This window comes from Telmatherina bonti, assembly GCF_933228915.1.
Source record: "Telmatherina bonti genome assembly, chromosome: 5".
NCBI lineage: Eukaryota > Metazoa > Chordata > Actinopteri > Atheriniformes > Telmatherinidae > Telmatherina > Telmatherina bonti.
The window spans coordinates 33342632-33366212 of record NC_136623.1 but is presented as its reverse complement, the minus strand read 5'-3'; the positions used below and the strand labels follow the sequence as shown (position 1 = coordinate 33366212).

At 38.4% G+C, this 23581-nt stretch overlaps 1 protein-coding gene across 8 annotated transcripts in view; it reads right to left on the bottom strand.

Annotated features, from left to right (window-relative positions):
• Positions 1 to 23581, bottom strand: part of rims2a (regulating synaptic membrane exocytosis 2a) — a gene marked incomplete at its 5' end in the record, with an annotated part of 160154 nt that overhangs the window by 17985 nt on the left and 118588 nt on the right. For 3 of the 8 annotated variants that reach the window (XM_079240336.1, XM_079240334.1, XM_079240335.1), the window contains 4 exons: positions 1078 to 1322; positions 10837 to 11003; positions 15527 to 15627; positions 18989 to 19021. In XM_079240336.1, the coding sequence (XP_079096462.1) occupies positions 1078 to 1322; positions 10837 to 11003; positions 15527 to 15627; positions 18989 to 19021 (546 nt within the window). Of the gene's footprint in view, positions 1 to 1077; positions 1323 to 10086; positions 10315 to 10836; positions 11004 to 15526; positions 15628 to 18988; positions 19022 to 23581 lie in introns of all 8 variants that reach the window. The other 5 variants (XM_079240337.1, XM_079240339.1, XM_079240338.1 and 2 more) reach the window with 3 other exon arrangements.

The following is a 23581-nucleotide window of genomic DNA, read 5'->3' as shown; positions in this document are numbered from 1 at the left end:
ATGATAAATTGTAGTTAAACGCCAGAAACTGCAAACTGTCCTATCAAAGCGATTAAAATGGAAAAAAAACCAGCAGCCCACAAGCCACCGAGTTCAAGAGCAGGGGGTAGAAAAACGCCACGTGAGTGAAGCAGCCCGTTCCACTCTCTCGCTCACCGCTGCCCGCTGTCCACATGCACACACATGCATTTATCTTGCCATCCCTCTGTCATGCTATCTGAGCAGGAAGTTTTAATGTGTCGAAGTGATCATTGAAAACCTTAAGCTTGAATGAGCAAGATGAACAGCTGCTGAATGCTTTCAGACGTGGATGCAGCCACGAAGGGAAGGGCTGGACAAATTCACTGACCTTATGATGAACAGAACAGACCCCAATCTATCAGCCAGAGACATCACCACACACCACCTGTCATCTTTTTCACATTGTTTGGCATCAGGCGGTAAAACTCAATCCTTTTCAAACAGTTACGAACGCTTTCCACAACAAACTGGACATTAAAAAAAAAAAAATCACAATAAAGGAAAGTAGGATACTTTTCCTCTGCAGGAATAACACACACCTGCACGAAACGGGAGCAAATGCAAACACAATACACACCATTCTTTCTGCACACATTCTTAAATGACTTAAAAACACGTAGCCACATTCTGAGGTAGTGTTTCAAGAGCCCATTTCAACACGCAGGAGCCGACAAAATGTGACCTGCAACAAGCAGCTTCGTTAAGACGGACCAGGAGATCTTCCAGAGAAAAGAAAACATGAACAATAAATGTAAAAAAAATAAATAAATAAATAAAAAAAAAAAGCTGTGGAGCAATATTTCACATAAAGGAAAAGTGAGTTGGCGATCATTTAAAGATGACTGTCACCTAGAGAGAAGAGAAAACAACAGTTACGTCTTAAGCTCCAGAAAAGTCCTCGCTGATTATAAAAAAAAAGAATAAAAACTGAGGGTGAAAGGTGGAAAATAGATGAATTAGTTCTTCATATCCAGAAAAGTACACAGAGACAGCAAGGACAGACGAACACACAGCTCACAGTGCAGAGCAGACTTGCTGTGCAGTTGGATGTCCTACCTGTTTGGCTGAGTTGAGAGGTGCTCCGGCTCTTGCGCGACATGCCAACCATGGCCTGCATTTTGGCACCAATGCTGGAGCGCCTCTTCTTGTCGTCAGTGCCTACCGTGCCAACCGCTGTGTCTGACTGACTGCCATCCGTCTTCTCCAGGTTACACATGTCGCCGCTGATGCTGGTGCTCTTGGTCATGTTCACCCCACCGGACGAGCCCATCTGCCTGTTTTTCATTTTGGATGCAAAGTCACTGTCAGCCACCACCATTGACAGGGGGCAGACCAGGCGATAGAAGGAAGGACAGGGTAGAGGAGAGAGGAGGCCAGCAGGGAGGACGTGGAGGGAGAAGTGAGGGAGGAGGACACAGGAGGAAAGGATGGAAAAGGAAAAAAGGGCGCAGGAGAGACAGGAAATGGAAAGGTGTGGGATGAGAAGGAGAGAAGGACAGAGTTCAGGTATAGAAGTTCATGACTTACAGTATAGCTGATTTTAGGCTCCTACTCAAAGATCTTTGTGTGCACATGCACATAAAGATCTTTTACTTCAGGTTGTGTTGCAGTTATTGGTTTGACAACAGTTTCTACACTGATATGTTTGACAGGATTTAAATATAGATTAACTAGATCAGCTAAGTCTTTTATTTGACTTTATCCTGCATAACGTACGGTTTATAGAAAGCAACCTGCACCAGAGTCATGACAACGTGCTCTATAATGCACACAGGAGGGAAAGTTGTCTGTCATCAGCATTATTCTTCAGCTCTTCTCATTTCCAACGAAATAGGCCAGTGTCCAAATTAAGGTCTTATTTTAGCTCTGCCAGTAAAATTATCTTTAAGAGACTAATTACATTCTGTATCCTGGGCTCGTAATGGGATGAGTTGCATGTAGCACCCTCAGGCTACTGTTCATTAATTAATTACTGACCTTCATCACATAACGGGATTATAAAGACAACTTATGGAGAGACACGATTATGAGACTCGATTTCATCAGTTGCGTCAATTCGACTGTAAATTCTGATCTTAATAGATTAATCTTTAGGTCTCACATTTGCTGTATTAGAATTAAAAACTACCTTTCATTGAAAAGTAATGTATTGTCAGTCAGTTGTGTTCTTAACCGCTTAGTCCAGTTTAGGGACATGGGAAGCCGGAACCTATCCCAGTATTAACTGGGTGATAGGCAGGTGGTGGCCAGTCCATCACAGGGCATAATGAGTTGTTTATTTTACTAAATTATTTTAAACCGTGGTGTCACATTTTTAGGGCTGAGCATACAGCGTGTTCTACCCCCTTCATGCAAATACCGAAAAGCTGTGGACCCCCGCTCACCCTGCTGAAACTATGTCTGGTTTTGTTTCACAACGTTTCTTCTTTCCTTTGAAAACCCAAGTTAATTCCCAACATTTAACCTTTTTTTTTCTTTTTTTTTTTTGTTCAAAATAAGTACAAATCATCTGCACCGTGGTATTTCTTAACATGACTCCTTAATAAATTGGTGTAAAGTTTCTGTGTTTGTGCTACAAAAAACACTGGTTCCATGTCAATGAAAGATCTATATGAAAAAAAAAAAACTATCTATCAAATACATCTCAACTCATCTTTGTATGGACATTGGGGGCGGGAAAATCTAATCGAAAAATCTGGATTTTTTTTTTTTTATTCTTCACAATTTAAAAATCAGTTTTTTGTTAATAAATTATTTTTAAACAAATAAAAATAATCCATTATAAATTTTTTGTCATTTCTATTGTTTTTGTTCATCTTTTTACTTGTCTTCTTGGACACTGTAGCAGCAGAATGATGGTCTGGCTACTGTGCTGTTTTTTCCTCATTGAATTCAAGAAAATGACAAGCAAAAAAAAAAAAAATTATACATTTATTTTGTTTTTAATCTACAAAAATCAGCAATATCAAAGAATTGTGAGAATCGCAATTTAAATCGAATCGGCACCCAAAAAATCAAAATCGAATAGAATCGGGACAAAAGCGTATCGTTACAGCCCTAATGGACATGATCTAAGTTCAAAGCCTTCAGGACCACCGTGACGGTCCAGAGACTGCAGCTTGGTAACCACTGCTCAACAGAATATCAGATTTGTCTCCTCCTTCTCATATTACTCTATGTTGTATTGATTATGTTGATTTCTTTGCTTGAAAGTGATATTTTTATGACAAACTTTTAGGTTTTTGTAGAATTTTTTTTTATTACTTTTACTGTCTTTTGTTTTCTGGTTCATGCTACTTTCTTGCATCATATTACAAATATGTACCTTTTACCTGAAAAAAGTTGTAAATAAATAAACTCAACCTTTTTGTTTTACTTGTTAAAAAACGATCAGTCCAAATTGTACATTTCTGTGTAATGCAATATTGAATATGAGAAAATTAAAGATGCTTTAGCATAACCTGTATGTGTTTTTATGATGTTTGATCGATTTGTGTATCGTCAGGTCCGCCAGACATTGATAATCATGTATCTGTTGTCTTATTTTTAGCTTTCGAGCCTCAGACAGAGTGAGAGAGAGGGTGGCGGTGTTAGCTGCTGTAATCTCTCATGACTGTTTATTTATTTCTAATTGTAAACTGGTGATTAAATTTATTGCACTTGGCCTTAAACAAAGCACACCCCATATTTCAGTTGTGGATCAGCCAGTGATTTAAGGTACAAATATTGAATGCTTACTGGGGGAATTAGTGCCTTTGATCGGTTAATGCAACCCTGAAGCTTTGAAGCAAACTTCAAGCATCTCCACACCTGACGACGCTGCAGGCCAGTGTGCACAGGTGACTAAAATATGCTCTTTCATGACATTAAGGCTAAGTTTAAACTGATCAAGTCAGGGTGATAATGCTGCATTTTCCAGCCAATCATAAACCAGTACTGTAGAGAGGATGCATGATTGTGGTGAACTGGTTTGTTTGATCGCTTCTTTCTTGATTAAAAATCCTTCTTCTGTTACATATTGAAGAAAATGAATTAAATTTGATGCAATTTATTCATCTACTGGAACAAATGTTCCTCCAGTCAGAATAGGCACACTGTACCAGTTAACATAATTGTATCTGGGACAAAGCCTGATCCCTGTCCAGGAAGCAGGATAATTGACTGCCTGCTGCTGATCAAACTGACTAAGTGTGTGCATGTAAATTTGTTCAGTTTCTCTCTGGGAAAGTGTGTAACTGGACTAAGTAGACACATTGTTAATCCTGTGCAAATAACTCCAAAGATTCAGCTTTTTACAGAAATGAGTCCCATTTCTACAGATCAAACCCTGACAGTTACCCAAACTGTGACTTTAATAAACACAACCGCGTATAATCCTTCTGCAGGACCTCCCTTTTACCGCTCTACCTCTCCCCAGTATCATTACTCTTTGAACAGGTCCTGGCAACAGAGTCCAGCCTCGCTGCGTAAATGTGCCTGCTTGGAAAACTGGGACTCTTTAGGGATTTCTCTCCACACGCTCGGCCCAAAGAACATAGTGTTCCTCATCATGCAGATTGCTCACCATGCATTTTCATCTAGGCCAAGATGTTCCCAATCCAAAACAAAGTATGGCAATATATTTTGTTGCATAAGTGTTGACAGTCTTAGTTGCAACACTCTGTGTTTAACAGGTAAATATATCTGCTGTGATCACTTACAAGGTTTAAGTCTATAGTAGGGAGCATTTGTAAGTACCACAATGAGTAAAATGATTACAATTCAGTTGTTAGATTGGACTTTAATTCAGCAAACATTGCAGAACCTCTCTGATAATCAGCTGCAGGGCATGACTAAGCATTCTGTTAAATGTTTTTACATGTGGATTTTACAGGTTCATCATGAATCCTGGGCAGAAATGTTGCAAACACGGAAGATGCATCTTGGACTTATCAGAGGAGTCTTTGTCACCTTTTACAGAAAAGATTGCTGCAGCTTTCTTGGGTCAGTAAAAAGCGTTTCCATGGCAACTGAGCTTCATGTCCCATCCAGAGTATTTAGCATGTGAACTTGTCAACACCCTATCTTGGGCTGAAAGCAGGATGTAAGAATTTCCATTTAATCTCTTCCCAAGCTGTTGTTTTGTTTTGTTTTTTTGGTTTTTTTTTAAGGGACAAGGGTTACATTTTTATTATCTTTTTCCTTATTATTGGTTATGGTCAGCCATTGTCATTCAAAACAGTCAAAATAACATTTCCTCTCCTCTAGATGAAAGAGCTGTTACCCTGGCAACAATATTGGATAAAAGAAACGCAGAAGAGAGGAGATGGTGTGGGATTTAAAAGCGCTGATGGAAAGCTCCTTTTGTCCTGAAGAGCGGCGGACACAACAACAGCTTAAAGTTATGTTTGTACATTAGCTTTTTTCTGAAGTAGCAGCACCGTTTGGCTAAAAACACTTGGCTATCACAAAGTTTGCATGACAGGCCAGTGTCAACACAGAGTTTAATGTGTAGCAGATGTATGTTTACACTGTGGCCTCAATATATAATGGATGAGTCATGAGTAAATGCAACTAGAGGCCATGTTTCTGTCAAATCAGGCTGTTCTCAAACTGTGTTAATAAGCAGAAAGGTTAATAAACCTTCATGATTGGAAGCAGGAAAGATCCTCTTCCTCACAAAGCATCTTGCCAAGTGTTCACCTGATGTTTGGCATGGCACCCCCCCCACACACCTTCTGTATGTTTGACTTTATTGTACAGGCTGAGGTGAATGATGGCACTCATGCAACTTTAATAAAAAAAAATCTGACAAGACGTTCCTCTTTTCATCCTAATGCATGTTTAAAACTATGGATTAATAGATCTGTAGCTTTGATACACATTTACATTTTCTTTACTTTTATTCAACAGTATGACTCATTAAATTTAAGCACTTCATTGAACAGTGGCCGATGGCCCAAATTATAAAGATGGTGAAAATGAGCAACCAAATTTCCCAGAAAAAAGCTGATAATCCCTCTTTTAGGACACATTATTACATGACTTTCTGACCTTGAATGACAGTCATGTGCATTTCTAGAGCATTGCGAGCTTGAAAAAAACGCGCTATACAACTTTTACACCCGGGACGCGATGTGACGTTGCAGAAGAGTTTGGTTTCACCGGATGATAAGGAACTGGCTGTTTTGAACAAGTAAAGTAAAGTTAATGTTTCAGCAAAAGAACCGTAAGAAGAATAAAGAGAGTTCTTTAGTGTGTCCTTAAGAGCTAAAGCTGTTTTAAAATTAAAATAATTAAAATAATCTTCAACAGTTTTGTTTGATAGTTGTTAGTTGTTTCAGTGCGTTTTTTCACCAGTGGTATCACTAAATGTAAAAGCCTGTTTAAAGCAGGCATGGCACCACTCATTCTCTGCCTTTTTGGCTTTTTTCTAACAATTCCATTGATAGAAACACAGCCGTGCCACAAATCTCAACTTTTTCTAAAGAGATTTAGGTAAGCTGCTGCTTCAAAGGATGATTTTAGATCATTATGATGGTCTCTAATAATTTGAACAATGCAGTCAGTTTATAATTAGCATTGAATAAACAAGTTGTCCAACTAGAGCAAAGAAAACAGCTTGTGAGGCTAGATAGCGTGTTCTTTGTCAGGATTAGATGCTACAAACCTCAGAAATATCCAAACAGTATTTACTCATGCTGCTTAGCAACTGCATCTTTTACTGATAAAAAAAAATAAAACAAATTTAAAAAAAAAAAAAATTCAGAATATGAATATGATGTGTTTTATGTGTTGTTATGTTTTTATATTATATTTGTTTTTTTTTTTTTTTTTTGTTTGTTTGTTTGTTTTATGTCTGTTAATAACTTGAATGTAACATTTAATTCTTCTAGACTAATGTGTTTAACCCTCTAGGTGCTGAACTTGTTGAAGTTTTTAAGGCATCCAGTTCATGACAGAAAATGTTGATTATGAACCAGATTTTATGATGCCAGTGAAATTATCGGAGGGCGGAAGCCATATTTGAGTCCATAACTTCTACATATGTGTTTCTCCTTGATTTTTTAGCTCAAAGCTGTTGTGTGGTGTTGCAGTAGTTGATCATTGAAGGGTTGTGGCCAGTTGTTGACATCTAGTTTACATGTCTGCCATCTGGCAGTGGACAGCAGTAACATGTTTAGACTGTCTTTCAGGAGACAGAGTCCAGTGCTTGTAGCTGTTTTAGGGTGTATGGGCCTAACGGGTTAACTTTATGTTTTGTACTGCATAATGCAGACAATGATACAAACAAGGCACTGTGGGTTTTTTCTGGCACAATGTTTTATTGATGTTTTGTTCTACGTTTTCAGCAAAGTAGTTCCTGGGCTGTTTAGGTTCCAGTGAAAATACAAAAACTCTTAGTTTTTAGCTGTTAAAGCACTGGTTCAGGTTAACTGGCCTGCTGTTGGTCAAGAGAAAAGAGCTGCTTACATCAGGTGCGGGTGACAAACCAATCAGAGCATGCTAAAACTTAGTCCAACCGTTTAGATTAAGCTGCCTTTGCAGTGATCACTGTGTAAATCACTTTACTCCATTAAAACGTGCTTTCTCTATGATCTTTTGTTATTCTGTGGGTAAATTAAAGTTCATGGGACGATGAAAGCCATAGCTGCTCTTGTTTTACTTGTCAAGATTGCGGTTGGTAAGCTAGAAGTCCAAAACAATGCAAGCAGAGCTAATTAACATGACCTAGTGTTTTTACATCATCCACCAGGATTTCCTTGTAATCCATGCTTAAAAAAAAAAAAACAATAAAATAAAAATTCTTGCAGAAGCAGGAACAATGTAGGAGTTGCCAAGAAGAGTCTTAATCCCAACTGCTTTCACGCAGAAAGAGGTAAAGACCTCCTAGCTTGGTCCCAGGCTGTTTAGAAACTTGCCTGAAGCACCAGAACTGAAGTGATGAGTATTTTTCCACTTTAAATTTGGACTTTTTTGTGTGTAAAAGTATCTATGCCATCACATAACTCTATGGTATCTAGTGCGTGATTTGCATCTAAACTGTGAAATTACTCAGACAACGTTGTTCTCCTTTCTTTCACGTTTCGGTTTGTTTGACTGACACTTTGCTCAGTGGATGAATTTAAGCCTGCAAAAGCAGTGCTATATATCTTACTGGTAACCAATGAAATCCTGACACAAAACCGGAATGTTGTGCACAACCGTCTTTAAAATCTCTACTGATAGTATAAAGACATGGGTTAGCGAGGAAGCATTGATCTGTGTAGATAATCTCCTTCCAGAAATTATGAAAATATCTCAGCGAGTTTTCAACATTTGTTGGCTTTAAGGCAGGAAAACACACCATCTTGAAAAGGCTCTAGCACCGATCCAGCGCCAGCTCCTGGTCGAAAGGGGGCGTGATTTAAGTTTATACTGTAGCTGTCATGAAGCTGCCAGTGATTACAGACAAAAAGCGGTAAAAGCAGAACCAGCTCATCTCACTTTCAGTATATAATAAATGATTCTATATAAGATAAATACTTGACGTTAGTAATCTTTATTCAAGCGGACATTTGAATCGTATGGATACCATAGTGGCTTTACTGAAAGTGATTTAATCGCTAGCAAGTGCAGAAATGAGGGATGTGTTGCGACACATAAAGAAAGTGAAGTGTTTTTGGCATGATGAGGGAAAAACTGGAAGGAATGGAGGTTTGGTTTGACAAGGTGCAGAGGAACTCAGCAGGACTCGAACAAAAAGTAAACAAGACAGACTGGAAGACAAAATATTGATGCAACATTCCAACATTGAGCAGCACAATCAGTAAAGCAACACAGTTTGCAGCCTCAGAGCAATCCCAGCAGACACCATGACACCGTCCCACAATCTCCTAATCTTTCTAACTGAATGCGGTGTGTAAGAAGTGTGTAAGCACGATATTCTCGTGTGCTTTCAGGCTCCACACAGGTATAATGTGTTTTCTCAATCATGCTGACGGTACACGCTAGTGAAGTGTTAGATGCACATAAGAGTATAAGGCTTTTATCCTGAAGTGTTTTTTTCTTAAGACCAAGGACAAATTGTAATGTTGGTAAGAGGTACTAACTGGAATCCTGCTGTGAATGTGATTTGATAGTGAGGCCGTCTTATTAGGGGTGCGAGCTAAGCTTTTATCCTGCTCTGGGATTCTAAATCAATTTCTTCCTGACACACTTTTTAGATCTGCTATTCCAAAGCTCATCAGAAAGGAAACTATAATCTCTTGTGGGCACAGTGAAATGGTGCCATGTTATATATATAGTCATATATATCTAGTCTTGACGTGTTTCAACCTAAACCTGCATGATTCATTTAAAAAGTAAAGACATCCATTCATGCACTCAGTCGTGTGTGTGTGAAAAATTACAGGAATCAATCACAAATATATCATGTTTTTATTTACCCTACGTACCCCTGTGCCAGTGATCAATCAATCAATGGTTGAAAAAGATTGGTTTTACCTCTGACCATCTTCAGCATCACTAAGGCTTTACTGATACCAACTACAACCAGTATTGATGTTACAGGATCCAACACCACTGTGGTGGAAGGTGAGAGGATTCTGGCCTCTTCAAGTCATCACTTGCAGAGTTTTTATGTTCACTTTCTATCCTACCAATGTGCAGAGGTGTGTAAAGTAGAAGTAGAAGTAAAATAAAGTAGAAGTCCTGTCATGTTTTTGGATCTACCTGCATTTAGAACAGGTGTTTTTACTAACAGGCTCATCTCCCTTTCATTCAGCTGGTTTAGTGACTGGTTGGAGCAGCTGCCAGACAGGACTTTTACTGTATGGTAACTGGATTATTCACCTCTGCTAATGTGTGAAGGCTGCATATGTTACCAACTGTTGTGTGCTTGCTCGGAGGATTACACATAAATGCTACTCTAGTATCAGTAAAGAAGCCACATATAAGACATTATAAAGGTTGGAGGGTAGAGGAGGTTACTGCAGGTGGTTGCAGGATTGCACAAGGACTACTGGGAGCTACAGGTCCGTAACGTTGTTAGTAGTTTTCTTGTGGTTGTTGGGCTACAGTTAAAGGTTGCAGCACACGCGTTACCTGAGGTCAGTCTCTGAGATACTCCTCTGGTGTAAATCCTCTTCTTTCTCCACCAAATCTTCCTGATGCTGCTGGTCTCTGTCTGCCTTCCCCCCTGACTCCTTGCTTTCACCCTGAAATCTCCCTTCTTTACTCTCCCTTCTCCCCTTCTCTCCCGCCTCCTCCTTTTCCTGCACCTCTCCTAACTGCTCCTCCCCCTCCCGAGACTGGCTTCTTGATTGCAACTGGCTGAAGACGGAGACAGAAGCAAAGAGAGACGCACATGCAAAGCAGAAAGAAAAAAAACAAACAAAGCATGAACAATGTCAACAACAGAAAAAAGAGACAGACACAGAGACGCACTGCAGCCAAGAAATGAACAGAAGACATCAACATTAAGAGCGAAGCACCATGCAGCTGACACCCAAAGAGATGCCTTAGAGATGTCCAATGTTTTAACATGTGTCATCAGAAATGGACAAACTTCACCGCAGCGTGAAAAAGCAGAGTTCAGCCGTTTGGTTCCAGGTTTTCTAAAGCAGAGCCAAACCTGAACTCACTGCAGAGAGAAAATGACACCCAGCGCTACCGGCTGCATTTTCCTCTTCAAGTTCAACCAGGTACAAACTGTTTCAGCGATGAAAATGTCCGGACATGGTGGTGCGAAACAAGTTCACACTGAGGAGGAATCGTCCATTCCTGATAACAGCTGGATGAAGATCAACAAGCAACAAAAAGCAACAGCGCCCACTGGTGTGGACATGGGCCTACCGGATCTTGCGGTTTCCTTGCGGCCTTTCTGACTGGACAGAAATGTAGCTCGTGCTGCTGAACCAAGAGGCGCTACTGTTTCTCGATACAGCAGACATGTCGCTTACATCACTGTCCGATGACTTGGCTGACAAATTGTCAGAGCCCCGTGGATCTCTGCCTGATCGCTGCAGAGAGGAACGAAACAAAGAAAAAGACATTTAACATCTGAGGGCGACCCCTCCGCAAATACACATTCAATAGGAACAAGAACCCTTAGTCCATGTTCTCTGGAAATGCTGACGGTTATTCATGCGAAAGGACAGACTGCAGCTTGTTACGTTCTCCACGAGAGGCGAAAACTTTGTTCTTGCTTTCGAGGCCACAAGAACAAGTCTGGTACATTTGTCCTCCACCAGAAGCTTCATCTGCAACGGGGATCACCGCAGGCGGTGATGTCTGCTTGTATGTCACTGCAAAAACTGACATCTAAGTAAGATTAAAAATCTGAAATTTAGTACACATATGCTTTTTTAAAAAGTAAGATAATTCTTAGTTTTTATGCCAGAGAATTCCTTTTGTTTTAAGAGTAATTTTACTTGTTTTGGGAAGTCTTGACAAGCCAAGACAATTTATCTTATTTTAAGCAACATTTACCTGATTTTTGTTTTTTTTTTCCTTGTTTTTTAAGGCTGAGTTTTTGCAGTGCAATGAACCTGTAATTTTATATTTAACAAGAAACTTTGTCCGTGGCACGGCAGACTTTTTACGCGGCTAAGTCTGTGTTTTTTAATACACAGACATAGCTGTACTTTTTCACCACCTCGATCAGCTGTTTTATGAAAACAATCCGTTTTACCTGCGTCAGCAAAAATGTGGAAGCGGCAATTTTCTCCTTCATCCTGTATTGCGTTAACCACACCCTCCTCAAATGTCCAACCAATCACACGATACATCTCAGAGCCTCACCATATTAAAGTTCTTCCAGCCTGATGTGTCGGGAACTGTCTTTAATAAGTCCGTGAGAACAAAAAGGTGTCATTTTCCTCTCGGGGTGTGACAAAGCCATCTTAAAAACAAGAAAAAAGTTCTTGCTTCCCGTGGAGGATGTAGCAGGCGTAATGCAAACTTCCATTTTTATAAACTAATGTTCACTATCAACACAAGTTCTGCTGCTGAAGGCGTATAATGTGTGTTATGACCAGGAAGCAGAATAGTTTCCACAAGTTTCCACAACACACCAGATTTGCCATATGAAAGTATTTCAAAGCAATTATTTACATTTTGTACCTTCAATCCATTGAAAATTTCACCAATTCACAATTTATTAGTGAAATACACAATGTTCTCAGTAAAACATTACCAACAGAAATGTGACACAGTGGTGTAGTGGCGTATGACACAGGAGCACCAAACCAATCGGTTCATGGCTTTTTCGCGTGTTCTAAACTTAAGCTGAGCATAAATAAAACACAATCTTCAGATAAATAATTTAAGGGCCGTGCTGTAGTTTCTCTGTTTCCTGATGGGACCGGGTCACAGAACTGCTGCTGCACCTCTGAGCCAGCATGTGCAGCCAAATAACTGAATCCGCCATCTGTAAGTAAACGAAAGCCAACATGGCAAAAGGTATCATGCAGGATGTTGGAGCAGCTTTCAAGAATCTGATTCCAATGCACTACTTCCCCTCTTCTGGCAAGCGTGAACAAGCGTTAAGCGTGAACAAAAGCATATCAGGAGTTTCATTTTGGTGCTGTAGAGCGGTTTCTCTGTAAAATGGCCATTTGGATAGTTTAGTCAGTCATTCCCAGGTAGATGGTAGAAAATAAGTCTATTTAAACCAACTACACATTCAATATCATTCCTGTACACCGGATGGATGTAAAATGGGGAAACTTGTCAGCATTTTTGGTTTTGCTTCATGAAGTTTTGTTTCTAAATATATTTCTAATAGATTATTGCTACATTGTGATATATCTTCTGTTCCCTGATAAAACTAAATAAATACACAGGAAGACAGACAGTCCCATTGAGTAAAAAAAAACATCAAAACAGAGTAACGATACCTGCTGGAGGAATCTAGTTGTGTTTAAAACATCCTGTGTGTATTTTTCAGCCAAATGTTTATTGTATAAGAACCTGGCTGAGCAGAACAGTAAGCACTTTGTTTTATACAGTTCAAGAGAATTCACTCACTTCTCTAGTTTAATAAAAATGAGAACATTTGTTTTGTCAATTGGACTTGAAGGAAGGATAATGTTCAACAGAGTAGGACAATCTAATCGGCTTTTTATAGATTCACTGAGACACACTGGCTTCTCCTGTTGCAATAGTTTGCATAGCACTGACTTAAAAGGAAAGCAGACAGGGAGCTTTTGTCTCGTAACATCTTAGCCCAGACTGCAGCGAGACCTCAGGCTCAGTTCTCTGAATGTGTCCAGGACCTCTCCAGAACACAGTAGCAAATACTTAACGCTGCAAACACTCAACTGTCACATTCCTTTTAATTAAAAGGAGTAGTTTTAGGGTTCAGTTCACTCCTATGACGATGAGAAAATTAAGTTTTTCTTTCAAGTACGTGAAATTTTATCTTTAATCCCTGTGTTTGTTTTTTCTCAGATTGTTTTTTTAGTCTTAGATGGGTTAGTTTTGATTGTTTGGACCTGTTTTGGTGGTTTTTACCGGTTATTCAGTGTGGTTAATTAAAAAAGCTTCATCTTGCCTTCTAAAAGTCCTGCAGGACACTACAGTATGGTCAATAAACCAAATATATCGATCCATGCAAACATTTATAGAATAAACAATTGTCAAATACAATTTTAATTTTAAGATGGCTATGTTTTGAGTTGTTGTTTTATTTAAATTAATTCATTTGAATGCTTCTTTCTGTGATTTTGATAAGAATGGAAATGACCGTATCAAGTCAGTAATTGTTGTTATATTGTTTTTTTTTTGTTCAATATTGTTGTATATCAATATTGTTGATCCTAAATTTAACTGGATTGTGACTTTATTTGAGAACATTTTCTATTACAATCTATATATCATGATAAAAACAGCAACTTACAGCTGCTAGTGAGACAGAAGAGATTTGTCACTTGTAAAAATTCATTGAAAATGCCAGAAAATGCAATTATTGGAACATAATATTGATTACCAAATTAAGTAATTCTTCAAAGACACTCTGGAATCTCCAGCAAGGAGTTGCGATATGCACCAAAATCCTTCAGAGTCTGTCATGCTTTGTTCTTGCTTTAGTCATATTTGCTTGTTGTTCCCTCCATAAATTCTGCCGGAACATCATCTGCATTTTTACTGGCATTGTCCTCAAGTGCCGAGAAATACATGCTTGTTTTTTATAAACATGCCTGTAGATGACTAGTCGGCCAGTCAGCTGTGAGCTATTTACGGCAACATAAGATCAAACAAAAACCAGACACCTCTCCACGTTCTCGTACAAATTAGTAGGAATAGAACAAAAACTAAGATTCTGAATAGCATTTTGTAAAAGTTTCTATTTTTTTTTTTATTTATACAACCTGGCATTACAGCAATGCCTCCATGTTTCCTTTACATCTTTAAAGGTAGAGTATGTAAGAGTTTCAATATTTTCAGAATAAAATAACTAAAAGAATAACAACAATGGTAATGAGACAGTTTTTTAAACATGTAGGTTCCAGTCTGTTCATATTTGATGCGTTAATAAATTACAAGTTTAATTAATGACAAAGACCCTTCTTAAATGTTTGCCTACCAGTAAAAAAAAAGTGCTTTTTGTCATTTGTCATTAATTAAACTTGTAAATTAATAATGCACTAAATATGGACAGACTGGAACCTACACGTTTAAAAAACTATTTAATTATGATTGTAGTTATTTTTTCAGTTCATTTATTTTGAAAATATGGAAAATCTTACATACTCCACCTTTAAGTGCAGAATTACTTTGTTTTGCAATATTTGAAGTCTGCAAAGAACATCCTATAATTTCTTTTAATTAATCTTACACATGAACATGGACAAGTCCCTCTTTTCCCAGGACTCTCTTTGCAGCGACTGAATTAACATGTGTGGACAGCATTTCTTTGTTTTCAGAATTTCATTCACATTTGATGCATCAGTCTTCAAGTTTACTTTATTGTTTAAACAGGAGCTGCGTTCTATCATGTTCATGTGTTTTATCATATGTTCTATCATAAGCGCTTGTATGCACAATAACAGTAGATGCACAAAGCTGACAGTTCACTGTCTAAGCTAATGTCTTTCCTAGCATATTTATATATGTGTATATATAGTAAAACTAATGAGCTAAGTCTTCAGGGAGGGGTTCGTTGTTTACACAATAAGCAGTCTTCTATAAGCAAAGAAAAAAAGTAAAAAGGATCTTAAATATTTCTAGCTTTGGTCATGATTAAAACAAATGTTTGCATATCAGTGCAGTTTCATAAATCCACCTGCAAACTTCCTTCAGCACAATTTTTATCTACTTTATGCATCCTATTAAAATGGGGCATTAAAGTGTCTGTGTGATTATGTCAGTGTATATGAACACTATCAGTGTGCACATGCGTGGTATAAGATTTCTATATTCATGACTATATGTTTGAATGCAACAGACGATGTATTGTGTGACTTTTTTTTACTGTAGTGCAACCATGCAAACAGTTTACTGCAGGTATGTTTAAAGCATAAATCCAGGGATTTTTTTTTACCTTGTGGTAGTCCTGCTCCAGTCTGGAGTCAGAACTGGCTCCCTGCTTGTTCTTGTTCATCTTTAATTTCATCTGTCTGGTCCTCTCCTCCATGTCCATACCTGAGCACAGAGACAGACCACAATCAGGCGGGAACCGGTGTTGTGAGGAGAAACAGATGAAAGGGGCATTCTGTTATGGTGAGAGACAAGCTCAGCCATGAACCATGAGTCATGACAAGGACAGATCTAATGGGAAAAAGCTGAATGGCTGGCTGTGTTAACAAAAGAAAACACACAAACGGATAAAAGAAAGCAACACGACATGCTAACCTGCTTCCTTTGTGGCTATAAATCCACATTTCAGGCTCATTTAGCTTGTTGCTTTTTTTTCATTTAGTCACTAATGTCAAATGAATGATCCAACCTACTGATCCATAAACAAACAGCTCTAATTATTAAGACAATTACTCACATATCTGCACAACGCTGATGCTAAAAATACATTTTGTGTAAAGTTCTAGATGAAAGCCAATAGTTCAACAACTAACATCTGAAAAAAATACAGTTAGCAAAAAAACACAAGTTAGCTGAGGCTAAAATACTTTAAAAACATTACATCATCCATTTTATTAATTCTATCACCTCATCAACTCCGGTTGTAGCTTTTTGTTAAAGTTCATTTTCTCATAACAATAAGATGATTCCATTATCCATAATGCACAGGGACTATGCATAATATACAGGATATAATGACAATATTTCTTCACAAAAAACACAGATACTTTCTGATTGAACATCTAAATGTTTTTTTCTCCTTTTTAAAATTGGAAACACTACAAATTCATGTTTAGTTTGCCACCAAATGAGAATGATGACACCCTCATTCTCCCAACGTTGCTCCACGTCTCTACTTTCGTGTCACGACAGCAATGATTTAGCAAAGGTGAATACACACAAACATATAGCATGCACAAATACAGTTTGCCTGCGCTTTAACATACAAACACATACACGCATACAAGCTGGATTACATTTTAAAATGGTCTCTTTTAGTTAAGTATGTTGCCTACAGTAACATCTCTGTGCCCACAAAATGTAATTTTCAATGTTCTGCATATTCTAAAGACTTATTCACTATACTGCCTGTTATATTGTAGTTAAAGAGAAATAATTTTAACTGCAACTATGCTGCACTTTCCATGAAGCTGCGCTCAGTAACTACAGTGTTTGTTATGTTGATTTTCTCATTACAATTCCTGTGAGGTTGAAGTTTCACATTTTAGTTTTACTGTGATTTAACAAACTATTTACAGTAACAGCAGCTGGAATACTGAAAAATTTTGGCAGATTTTTAATACATAAAGGTCCAGTTAGAGATCTGAATCGCCAGAACAAAGAGTAAATCTAAATAAAAGATTATTTCTCATTTGTTTACAACAGCAATGAAGCTGGAGTCCAAATATAACAGTTAGCATAAAGATGGACAAAGAATAATTTGACTGGTTCTGCCTTAACAAAGTATGTAGCTGCTCTATGTGGAATACTGTCTGTGTCACCTGAATGTGCTTCATGTCAAAGCAAATTGAAGTAAAACAATGAAAAATGATAGTCTTTCTTTTTCCACTACAGCCAGTTATAATGTAAAGAGACATTTGGTTTTTTATAATATGCTAAGGAACCAGTATCCGTCCTACAGCAGGGAGCAATCAGAGCGCTTTCAGTTTGGAGAATCAGATGGTTCCCTAACAGGTGAGTTAAAATTAAACCCTACTTACAATCAACCAGGAGGACACATTTTTCTCCATTAAAACCACGTCTAATGTCAACAGTTTCACAGCAGACTGAGTGAACATCAGATCTGTACACTGCAGCACCTTTACCACACAGCTGAGAGCCGAACCATTTTGGGACAGAACTACACCGATGTGCAGTGTTACATGCTACATACATATGTAAGCTCTGTGTAATTTTTCGGTCTTTGTTTTTGTCTTTCAGACGTGATTGGCCAACCTGCTCTATGTAAAGCCTGAGGGACGTTTTCCTTGCAGCCACAACCACTGACTGTTTCCCTGCAGCTTTATTTCTTTCCTAGTGCCTTTTGAGTTGGGAGCCACCAATTGTCCCCGTTTTTTTGGGGTATTTTTTTTTGCTAACTGGGTGGCTGGTTTGCTTCTCTCTTTTCTTTCTTTTGGCTGAGGCTCCCATCTTCTTTATTATTTTTAGTTACATTAAATTTCCTTTTGAAACGCTGCCGCTTTGGTGGCAGTCTCTCATGTTGAGCTCTCTGTTGCGTAAAGATGTGTCTTTTTTTAGTGACCGTAAAGAGTTGTGTCAAAGTAAGCAGCACCTGACTGCAGAAGTGGTGTAAAACTCCACAATTTTATACTTAAAACACAATTTTTTTTTTTTTTTTTAGTTTAGTTTGTAAAAATGTGTTCTTGATCTGATTCTCTAAACTGAGAGAGCAGATAAGATGCTGCATACAGTTGTGCTCATATTTATTCATACCCTTTCATTAAAGAAGGAAAAAAACAGCTGCCTGTAAAATAAGCTGAAATTGACTAAAGTAATAATAAATAAAAATCTTATGAAAATCATTACATTATTTTCTAATTCTGGTTCAATAGAAATATTTTTTTTAAAAAGCAAACAAATAAGACAATTTATTACATATTAAATCACTCATAAAGTAATATTTAGTTGAACAATCCTTTAATGTTTCCGCTCCAGTCAGGTGTTTTCTGTTCCTCTCAGTCAGACTTCTGCACCTGTTGACAGGTATTTTGTCCCACTGTTCAACAGAAAAGTGCTCTAATTTGTCCAGGACCAATTTGGTTTTTTTTTTTTTTCTTTCTTAAACTCAATTAAATGAAAATACAGTGTCTTATATTACTAAATTATATTTTTGCAAATGTTTAGTTATTGTTCCTTTTTTCAGTCTCCAGTTATTTGAGTGACTGCTGTAAATTCAGCCTTTTCTTTAATGAAAGGGGATGAATACATACGAGCACAACTGTAAGTACAACACACATCTCTTTGTATTAACACAAAAATATGGTAGGGATATTTGGCAGATCTACATCCATGAGGAGAATACTACAAAGAAGAAATGTTTTAAACCCACATCAAGTTTTCTTTCTAGGTGTGACTTAGGACAGTGTTCCAGGACAACAACCGCTCCAAAGAAACCAAACTAACAAAACTGCAATCATGCTTGTGAACGGTAAGCCCACTCAGTCTGTCCACAGCAGAAATAAAAATGTAGACATGAAATAGAAGCTGGAAGCATCATCTAGAGAACATTTAATAGAGCAAGAAGCACCACAAAATGAAAGCAAGCAAAGCGGGAGAAAAGGGCTGAGATGAGGGGAGGCAGGTGGGGGGAAAGCAAGGCTGAAAGACGTACAGAAAGAACAAAAGTAGAAGAAGAAAAGAGGCTGAGTCAGAAATGGAAAAAGAAGAAGAAGAAGAAGGGACAGACCTGAGTTCGTCCAACTTGGTGAGTCCGTGTCTTCTGGGTTCACATCACAAAATGGACAGACACAGACAAAGGAGAGGAACATGGATGTGAGAGGATGCACAAAGGGTCAGGGAGGAGGAGGGGGTTATCGAGTGGGAGAAGGAGGATGGAGGAGGGTGACGCCATCGTTGAATATGTCAGGTTTGGAGGGTTAGAGTGGGGAGGAAGTGGATGAAAGGGAGTGGGGACACAACACAACAACAATGCGACACAACAATGACAAAACAACAAGCACAAAACACACAAACAAAATCAAAGAGTACACCTGGAACACACAAACTTCACCATGGGCACAGTGAGGAGTCAAAGAAGAGCAAGAGGATGCGAGGCCGGGAGAGGCTAGGGTGGAAGCCAACAGTTTGGTTATTAGAAACTGGAGAGGGGGGAGGGGGGGTGTTTCTGTGCTTTAACGGAAAAAGTGCTGAAAGAGGAAAGAGATGTTAATGCACCGAACCACTGGGAAACTTCAGTTCTTGCTGAAGGCAGGTGAGGAGAGAGGGAGAGAGGAGAAGGGGGTAAAGGAAGAAGTGGAGATCACTTCTGCATGGGGCAACTGTGGAAAGACAGCCTGGAAAATAACATAAAGGAAAGGAAAAATAAAAAAAACCAACACAGACTGAAAGCACAGAGCAGCGAGGGCACAAAAGAGAGGGCCGACTGCCTCACAGCGTTTCACCACATGAAGGGAAATATGCAAAAATACACCTCGTGGTAGAAAACAATACTGTGCATTAAGATAAACAAGGACAAACACTGGCAGAGGTCAACTATCAGAAAGCAACAACAAGATTGGTTTGTTGATTTAAGGTGTATCTATTGCTTCTGACACCTTCATATTATATTTATATACATGTTTACCTGCTGACACCCCAAAACACTGTGACTCTTCAGCTCTACAAATGAACTTTTCATTTCATTTCATCTGTTTTCAGCTTGTGCATGGTGAGCAGCCAGCTATTTTCATAGGAGCGCTCATACTAGCTCTTTACAATGCTCCAAACTGCACTCTGAACTTGACAAACCAACAGTATCAACTGGGAGAGAACTCCCATCAGGGTTCACTTCAATACCACCTTTTACCAAATTTGCATTTGGTCAATTAATACTGAATTAGGGTGACTAATGAAGTGTCACATGAATAAAAAGACAATGAGCGACATCTGAATCAGCGGCTTTCATCTCTCTGCAGAAGCGAACATCACTTCATTACAGAGTCAAATGATAATCAAGAGAGCCGGCGATATTCTGCTCCTTACTTCAACTGCATCAAGAAGGTCATCCGGATAAAAGAGTGACATTTAAAAATGGAAATGGAAGACATGTACTGAATGACAGCGTCACAGCAGCTACAGGTTCTCCAAACAAACCAGTAAGTTGGTGATTAATTGGTAATAATCTGAGAGGATAATAGATGTTTAATAAAAATAAAAAGAGATATTGGTTCCACTGGGGATATGATAAACTTCCATGCAATAACTAATGCCAAGATGTGACAAATGCAAACTACAGTCAAAAAATGGTTCATTTTGGAAACCAAGTCTAAATATGATATTAATATAAAATAGTCCCTCTATGTTAATGGTAAAAAAATAAACAGATAAATAAATTCATTTTTCACTTTGCAGCATACAAATTCATAAAGCTAAAAGTAACATAATAAAATAAAATAAAATAAAATACTGAGCTGTTCTTTTTCAGTAGATGGAAGAATTTGCATGATGAGGTAGCATCGTGCAAATTCTTCGTTTGTCCCTTGACTGTACAGGTTCTCCTTGGACCACGTCTACATGTAAAAACTAGACAGAATAATTATTTTTTTTAATCCATCGTAAATCCTTTTGGATAAAAATGTGTCCATGAAATTAATTTAATTATATCTGTAACTGTGTAGAGCAAATATGCAGTATGAGAAAGCAGTGAACTACACACAGATATGAAGCATATGTTTAATAGTCCGAATCCCTGCAGGGTAGACACTTTTCAGAGCAAACCTTTCGACATATGGTGGGAAATGCACGAGTGCATTAATGATGAATGCAACCTACTGCTGTTATCGTATGCTGGATCTTTATCAGGATTTACTGGCCACGAAAAAGAACTTTACCATTTATTAGACAAATTTTTGTTGTTTTTTTTATACTGTGACAAGTTAAAATGTCTGCAGTAAAAATGTTGTATTACTGGTTAAAAGGGTGCTATTATGGTATTTCAAGTTTTCTGAGCTTTCTACAGTGTTACAGTGTTGAATCCTCATCAGACATGTGAATGGCACTGTTTTTTATCACCTAAACGCATGTTTGAGTTTGAGTTTGAGTTCCAGCACGCTCTCCGTTCGGTTTCCATGGCGACGAAAAACGCTTAGTTTTAGAGAGTTTTTTCTACTTGGAAATCCTTGCGACGTCCCGGGGGATAAGGTTCGGCGATTGGTTACCTTCTACTGGTTAACAAGGGCATGTACAAATACATCAGGCGGGTGGAAAACGTGGGATAAAGTTATTTCCAACGATGGCTGGTGAGTTTACCAAAGAGAGACATCCTGCTGCATTCGTTGCTGTGGGTTGCTGTTTTCCACTTTGTTTTCAGGGTCTGATTCAGGTTCCAACATGTAGGGCTGCATGCTATGTGTTGACATCGTATTTTGGTTTTTTATTGAGTTCATATTAGCCTAATCCTTCTGTTTATGAGATGTTACAATGACGGTGAAAGCAGGTGCGGTGCGCGTTCCCGATGTAGTGCAGTGGCGGGAGGCGGGGCTTAATGCGGAAGAGTCTCAATCCACTCGTTTTGCCCACAGGCTGATCTGACAGCCTACAGAGAGGGTCGGTCTGAAGTAAATAAAGCGATTTGTGACAATAACTCGATCAATCCCAGCCATTCTGGGCTCAGAAATAAAAATAAATTAGCCTGAAATGCACAGAATAGTTCCACTTTAACTGTTGTAATACAAGCACATATGTAGACAGATTGAGCTCAACAGATAAATATGTTTACTGGTGGACGAAACAAAGATGGTGTATTGCATAGGTGTTGACAAATTATTGTGCCTTAAAACCAGTAAAGCTGCTCATCAGAAGACCAGTTGCAGAAACATAAATGACTTTTTTCTCTGGTTTTCTTCAGTGTGATATCATGATGTTGTTTGTCTGAGATCAAGTGCAACCATAAATAACATCACATACCACATCAGCAGGCGTTGCTGCAAGTAAACATAAATGAGGCTTAAACTGACTGAGAGAGAAGATGTGTTTCCATAGAAACACATTTAGCTAAAACAGCAAACAGGTCACCTCAAGGCGAGACGATGAGGACTGCTTCTCAATAGACTTCACTTCATTAAAGTTGTTCTCTGTGTAACTATATAACACTGTAAAAAGGCAGATAAAAAGAAATAAACCAAACACACACACACACACACACACTTTACATAGTGTTCAGCCACCCCTCATTGATTTTTTAGACTTCTCTCAGCTGAGCAATAAATCATGGATGGCGTTGTTTAGACACAATATAGACAATTAAGTAAAGAACAATGTTCTTGTTGCATGATGAGAGAAAATGAGGGGTGTCTGCGTGGAGCTGTACATATTACACAAACCAAACTAAATTACCTTTGTAAGAACCCACAAAAACATCAGCTCTTAGCTGCACAACAAACTCACACCGAGGAGGAAACTGTCCCACCCCACAGAAAAACAGAAAAACCAGATCAACAGCATGCATATTTCACGTCAGAATGACTTAGGACATCTAGTTTCGATAATCCACCCAATAAATCCACACAAACCTTGATCAAAGAAACTTAAAAATCCTTCTGTGCTTTGTTTTGCTTATTTCTATACAAGTACATGAGCAGTAAGTCCCAATGGCAAGCTCTGATCTCAGGAGAAGCATCATTATGGAAAGTTGTCTCTTAATGATTTCATTTCCATGTTTTTCATTTTCTGCTTCACATCAGCACCAGGATGTTCTCTGGGTTTATCTGCAATTTGCTGTGTTTAATGAAACAGGCCTTCCGATGTGGTTTCCACCTGTTTTGCCAACACTGGTCTGTTCCAGTTGGGATCAGACCAGTGCACAGGTTTGATTGGGAACACTGAGACCAGACTAGGGAGTGCTAAATTAAAGATTTATTCTTGATTTTGTCACCTTTAGAAGAATATTCTAAACCCTGATTTTTGAGTTGAAAGGAAGAGATGAACAACCAGAAGCAGCTAAAGTCAAACAGCTTCTTGCTTTTCATAACCAGCTGGTATTGTAAATACAAGCATTGTGCCTCGCATTGCGCCTCTCAGAAGAACATCTCAGTTTACTCTCAGTTTCTGTAATGAAATTAACAGACTTCTTACAGTTTTACAGTAACATCAACCATTACATGTTTTCTGCACAGCTATTTTATTTTACTGTTATAGTTTAAGTTTTGTTCTGGTTTTAGATCAACACTAAATAACAGCGTGATGCGTGTACATCCCTGCTGCTGTCGGTTCTCCCCATTCTCTGTCTGAACAGGCTGAATGGGTTATTTACTGCTCATGGACTCATATGACTGAGTACGCT